Source organism: Myotis lucifugus, unplaced genomic scaffold (genome assembly GCF_000147115.1).
Source record: "Myotis lucifugus unplaced genomic scaffold, Myoluc2.0 scaffold_128, whole genome shotgun sequence".
NCBI classification, from domain to species: domain Eukaryota; kingdom Metazoa; phylum Chordata; class Mammalia; order Chiroptera; family Vespertilionidae; genus Myotis; species Myotis lucifugus.
In genome coordinates, this window is record NW_005871176.1 from 1,156,919 (window position 1) to 1,163,269 (window position 6,351).

The 6,351-nt window shown below is 43.3% G+C and overlaps 1 protein-coding gene across 1 annotated transcript in view; it reads right to left on the reverse strand.

The window, feature by feature from the left end:
- Positions 1-5,069, reverse strand: part of MUL1 (mitochondrial E3 ubiquitin protein ligase 1) — an 8,419-nt gene extending 3,350 nt beyond the window's left edge. The window contains exons 1-3 of the mRNA XM_006094002.3: positions 4,796-5,069; positions 801-888; positions 315-435 (exon numbers count right to left, since the gene is read on the reverse strand). Coding sequence (XP_006094064.1) covers positions 315-435; positions 801-888; positions 4,796-4,915 — 329 coding nt within the window. The 5' untranslated portion in view covers positions 4,916-5,069. The remainder of the gene's footprint in view (positions 1-314; positions 436-800; positions 889-4,795) is intronic.
- Positions 5,070-6,351: the final 1,282 nt, after the last annotated feature.

The window sequence follows — 6,351 nt, forward strand, 5'->3', positions numbered from 1 at the left end:
CTACGGTCTGCGGGCCGGTCTATTTGCCTGTTTGAAATGAATAAAACTAAAAAAAAAAAAAGACCGTACCCTTTTATGTAATGATGTTTACTTTGAATTTATATTAGTTCACACAAACACTCCATCCATGCTTTTGTTCCGGCCCTCCGGTTCAGTTTAAGAACCCATTGTGGCCCTCGAGTCAAAAAGTTTGCCCACCCCTGCACTAGGGTCATTTGGGGAAATGGTACTCCATTTAAAAGCAAAATAATCCACAAAATCATTTTAATAAATATTGAAATCATTAAGCCAGCAGAGAAAGGCCACGTACGTACCAGAGGTGGGTTGTTCGGTTCCACACCATCTTGTGCTCCTGAAGCGTCAGCCGCTGAATCACCCCCTTGCAATTTTCCACAAACTGGCTGTTGAGCGTTTCTTTAACAGACCGAACAGCTCCTAAATGGAAACCAATTATTTTATTTCTGAAGCACTGCTCTACCCTTCCCTTTAGGTCATTTAAATTTTGTTTTTAGTTTGAGTTCGTTTCACTAATCAAAATGGTGACAATATGATCAACATAAGTTATGCTTTGTGGGTGCTCTTCCGAGCACTACAACAACCCTGTAAGGTAGAAATTCTCCTAGAGATGGACAACAGAGGTTCAGAAAGGCTGGGCTACCCCAAGGTCACACTGCAATAATCAGGTCTTTCTGAGCCCCAATTCCAAGTTCTGGACTACTGCCCCAAATATACACATCTCAGCCAAGAACAAACTTTTAGAAGAGGAAGTTACTTTTCATTTTACCAATAAACAAACATACCTTCAATAACAGCGTAAGGCACACATTTTCCTGGAGCTTCTGAAAGGATACTCTTTAAGTCTTCACCCAAGTGGATCCTTTTAGCTCCCTAAAGGCAAACAACATATTAAACTGACTACTGAATACCGACATGTTCAATCAAACTTAAAGGGCAAAAAAAGAAAGACTATTTACTTTTTTCGTATTGAAAGAATGAGAAAATCGGGCAGGAAGGAGACTATAGGAGATTCAGACTCCAAAGCTGTGTCTGAGAAGTTTCATCATACAAACAGGCATGGGGCCCTGCCTCCCTCCACCATCTGCAGAACGGGGTGTCACATATATTCTTTTTTTTTTTTTAATGTTTATTGATTTTTTAGAGAGAAGAGAGGGGAATGGACAGATAGAAACATTGATGAGAGAGAAACATCATCGATTAGCTGCAAACTCCCTATTGGAGATCTAGCCCACAACCCGGGCATGTGCCCTGACGGGGAACTGAACCATGACCTCTTAGTTCCTAGGTCAGGGGTGGGCAACCCCTGGCACGCATGCCAAACATGGCACACCAATAACTTTTGCTGGCACGCGAAACCCTCTCTTATAATCTTCCATTTACAATTTTTTTCTTAATATCGACTTTTTTATTTTTCAGATAAATTCAGTGTAGGTGCATCTTAGATAAATAAATAATTTTACATAACATGTATACATTAAAAAATAAATGTATTTTTCATCATCATATACTGTGTTTTTGTTGCTCGAATGAATTTTATTATTTCTTCAAGGTTCTTCACATATGTACACCTTAAGAGATATCAAGTAGGCGTAACATGTTCTCAAAAAATTAGGGTTGGCACACAGAAGAATTTTGAGTCAGAGATTTTGCTGGTTATGGCATGCACTCACAAAAAGGTTGCCCACCCCTGTCCTAGGTGGATGCCCAACCACTGAGCCACACCAGCTGGGCATATCCTTTCTCCAGTTAATGGAAATATACACTCCTTTTCATCTTCGTTTTTAAATGAAACTTATGAATCAATCTGTATGCCATAGGCTGAAAATATTTCAATCTCTTCTTGACAATACAGACTCATACATCCAAAGGTTCATGTGTAAAGCATCTAAAGTACATGGTAGGGGCTGGAGCACTGGTAGGCACCATTATCACCAGGCCTTTATGAACTCACGCCCTGCATTGTACACCATCATAAAGGGCTGCCTTGCTCTATAGGCAAGGATCTGTTACCTGGTGCCAAACACTGTTCTATTTCAGTCTGTCTCTTCCCTTTCACAATCAGGTGCGCACAGCGACATCTGCCGCTGTCTTCCTCTGACAACCCCTAGTTCTCCCACCCCTTCCAATTCCGTTTCCCACCTGCTGTGCTGGGAACCAAGCAAGCCTGCTATTGCTCTAGCAAAACTATGAAAAAAGTTATCAAATCAGCTGAAACCGGTTTGGCTCAGTGGATAGAGCGTCGGCCTGCGGACTGAGGGGTCCCAGGTTCGATTCCGGTCAAGGGCATGTACCTGGGTTGCGGGCACATCCCCAGTGGGAGATGTGCAGGAGGCAGCTGATCGATGTTTCTCTCTCATCGATGTTTCTAACTCTCTATCTCTCTCCCTTGAACCAAGCAAGCCTGCTACTGCTCTAGCAATACTATAAAAAAAGTTATCAAATCAATAAACATTTCCTGAGCACCTATGTGCCAGGCACAGTGCTGGGCACTAGGGATTCAGGGATGAATGAAGGACAGTATCCACTTTCACAGTATCCCCATCAACAAATCTTAAGGATGCCAGATAAGTTACCTCTACAGAGGAGATGAGATACTGCACACATATTAAGGTCACTCTAAGATTAAGCTACTGCTACACAGTAAATGAGCAAGGTCAACACACACTTATTAACCACCTACACTGTGAAGAAAAATTTTTAAATAATACCATAACAGCTAACACGGTGTATTTACTCGTTTTATTATTTGTCTTCCTCCACTGCACTATTAGACTCTAGGAAAATTAGGGCCCTGCTTGTCTTGTTCATTGCTGTCCCCCTAGTGCTGAGAACGGAGCCTTACACATAGCAGGCCCTCAATATGTATTTGATGAATACATATGCTCTTACATATGCCATAGCACTTTGCTAAGCACTTTAAATCTATAAATCCATGTAATGCATACACCATCCTTATATTGTAGACATTATTAACCTCAATTACAGATAAGAAAACTGAGGCTCAGAGAGGGAAAGTGACTTGTCCCAAGTCACACAGCTGGTGAAGTATCCACCAGGAGATGGCCAGTTAGAATTTTTTTAAAGGGCTGGAAGAGGAGTATGCTCAGAAAGACGTGGGACTCAATCAAGCTTCAATGCATCTCCTGTGGCTTTGAGCAACTTAATTTACCTACGTCTCGGTTTTCAAAAGTGTAAACGATGGGGAGAATGATCTCACAGAATTTTTATGTGGATTATATGAATCTTAAGATGTAAAGAATCTAGCCCAGAGGCTGGCACATAGTAGGCATGCAATAAACATGCATTCCCATCACTATAAGAAATACACAGTGATAACACACAAACCTGACTATACAAGTCCTGTAATCTGATCAAAAAAATAGAATCTAAAATATTAGGAGTCCCAAATCTTTTTACAAAAAGGGGCCATTTCATCCTCATTTAGGAACTAATTGGCAAAGCTTTTAAGGTCATCCAAAAATGGGTGCTGGGGAGTTCACTGTTTCAAAGAATCCCACATCAGGCCCACTTGATGCAGACTGATTTCTGAGTCAGGAAGTGAAGTATCAGTTACACTCATAGCCAATCACTTCTAAAGTAATTTGGTTATTTAATTAGGCGAAGAACAGGGGAGCGGGAATCTCACTAGGACCCCATTCACACCACAGACTCAATTGTTTGGTAACTTGGTTCACTGCAGATAGATTCCAAAACTCCTCTCACAGCGGGAATTTCACTCATTTGTTTCTAACACAATTAACATGATCAGAAAACAATCTGATAGTGAAGTTGGTAGGTTTAGGAATCCAGCTTTCAAATAAATGTCCAATTAAACCCTAACTGTTGTAGTGTAAAAATGTCAGCCCAAACGAATCCACATTTATTGAGCATCTAATCAAGCACTGAATCAGAAGAAAGATAAGGGCCCTGTTTCCAACCTAATGAGGTCCATCTCTTTCTCATGGGCCATTCACAGTACAGCAATGTCCTCAATCAGAGAAAGAAAAAAATCCCACAAGTGGAACTAAAAGATCTAAGTTTCAGTTTCAACCTGACAGTAACTGTAAGACCTTTCCTGTACGCCCAACTTCCTGATTTGCAACCTGGAGGCAATTTTCACTTTATCTCAAAAATTACTGTGCAGGAAAAAAAATAACAAGATGGGAATGTCTTATGTAAGCTGTAAAGTGCAGCTGAAGAGCGTTACTTTTAAAGTAACTTAAAATATTAAAAAAGGAAGCGTCTGGAGAAGCAAGGAGCTGAGGAGCTGCAGCTTCTGCACTTGCTGTTCCCTCTGCCTGAAACGCGCTTCCCCAAGACATCTGCAGGTCCCCTCACCTCCTCCTGGCTCTGTTCAAATGTCACCTATTTAAAACAGCAAACCTCCGTTTCTCCAGCATCCCCACCTGTCATACCACCTGATCTGCGTGTCCATTGTCTGTCTCGGTTGTAGGAGAATGGAACCTCCATGAGGGCAGGGGCTTTGGTCTGTTCTACCCCAGAGCCTGCACTTAGATGTTCAATAAATGTTTTGAATCAAGTATTGAAGTCAAGATGCATATTCTGAATCATGGGAGGGGCTTGGCAGAAAAGGAGTCGTGAAGCAGTCACCCCCATACCCGAATTCTGGTCCTCGGTCCTCCATTTCCTGCCCCGGGGGACACGCTCCTGGGCCTATTTCCTCTTTTGGGGAGTTTCCGCCGGCGGACCGGCCCCAGACGAACTGCGGGCTCACCATCACCGGAGCCAGAGAGGACCGGCGGGGGACAGCACTGACCTTGAGCTCTTGGGCGACCTGGGCCTTCTGCCGGTACACGGAGTACAGGACGGCGGTGACGACGGAGCTGGTGCCCAGGAGGATGAACTGGCCCAGCGAGGGCCGCCCTCCGTTCTCCATGGCTGCGCCGAACCCCGAGTGCAGGGGGGACAGCGAGGTCAGGCCCCGCGACCCCGGCCCCAGACTCTCCCTCCACCTCGCTCCCACCCGGGACCGCACCCCCGGCCCAGGAGATCTTTCCCGGAAACCCTTATCGGGTCGCCAAGCGATTTCGTAATCCACACCGGAAGTGGGGGGCGGGGAAAGAGCAGACCGGAAGGTGGTGTTGCCAGGGTGATGGCCGCGCAGCCACGGCGTCCCCAGGGGCGGGGCCTCCCGAGCCGGGCCTCTTCCCTCCTAGATCCTTTCGCCTTCCGCTCGCGGCGCACCGACCACAATTGATTGGCCCGCGTCTACCTAATCGCGGTCCCGTTGATCTCATAGGGTTTGGGGGCTGTTTAATGTTGTTCGATGTCTCCACCATTAGATTAGAAGGAAAGAAGAGAATGGGTAATAAACATTTATGAGTATTACACATTTAAGCTTCGGGGCAAACCTTGAGACTTGGGTTTTATTCTTCCACTTGACAGATGAGAGAACAGGCCGAAGAGGTTATGTGCTCAAAATCACACTGCCACTGACTGCTAGAGAGGCATTTACTAAACTCCAGAGCCCTTACTCCAAGAAGGCAGATTATACCACCAAAGTAGCCCCTTAACCTGCCATCACTACATATAACAACTTATTGTTTATTAACTAATAATTACAGCTACTTTTATTGAATGCCTATTACGTGTCAAGTATTATGACAAAGCTTCACAGACATCATACCATGTACTCCTCACAGCACGGTTGTGAAGCAGATTTCAAAGACTGTTTTCTGACCTCTATAGTGATCTCCCTAAAATAATCAAGAGATACCCAAAATCTTATCCAGAACATCAACCTACAAAGCATTTGTCCTACGGGTTATGCTTTAAATTCTTGAAAATATAGGAATGTACCCGTTGGCCCAACTCAATGTATATAAAATGCACTTAAAGACTGTAGGTAAATTGCTCCCAACAAGTAAAATCTCTTTAATACAGCAGCTGACTATCCCTGACATTTTTCTACCCCATTCCTTAACTATTCTTGGAGTCAAACAAGAGTTACATTCTATGAATATGAGGCTAGAATCTACAGATTGCCAACACCACCAGATACCTTTGCTGATTTTCAACCAGAGGTTATCATAAATTTTTACACACACACACTTAAAATGAGATCTATATTTAATTTTGTAATGGAACTTGTCAAAAAGTTTGATAACACATTGTGTTGGCAAAGGTGTGGGGACATCGACTCCTTTTTGATCTAGCAATTCCCCTTCTAGAAATTCTTCCTACATAGGTACACATGTGAACATGGCCAATTTACAAGATTATTCACTGCAGCATCACTTTTCATAACAAAAGAGTGAAAACAATCTAAATGTTATAACTAGTGAATTGGTTACATAAATTTTTAAATATGTG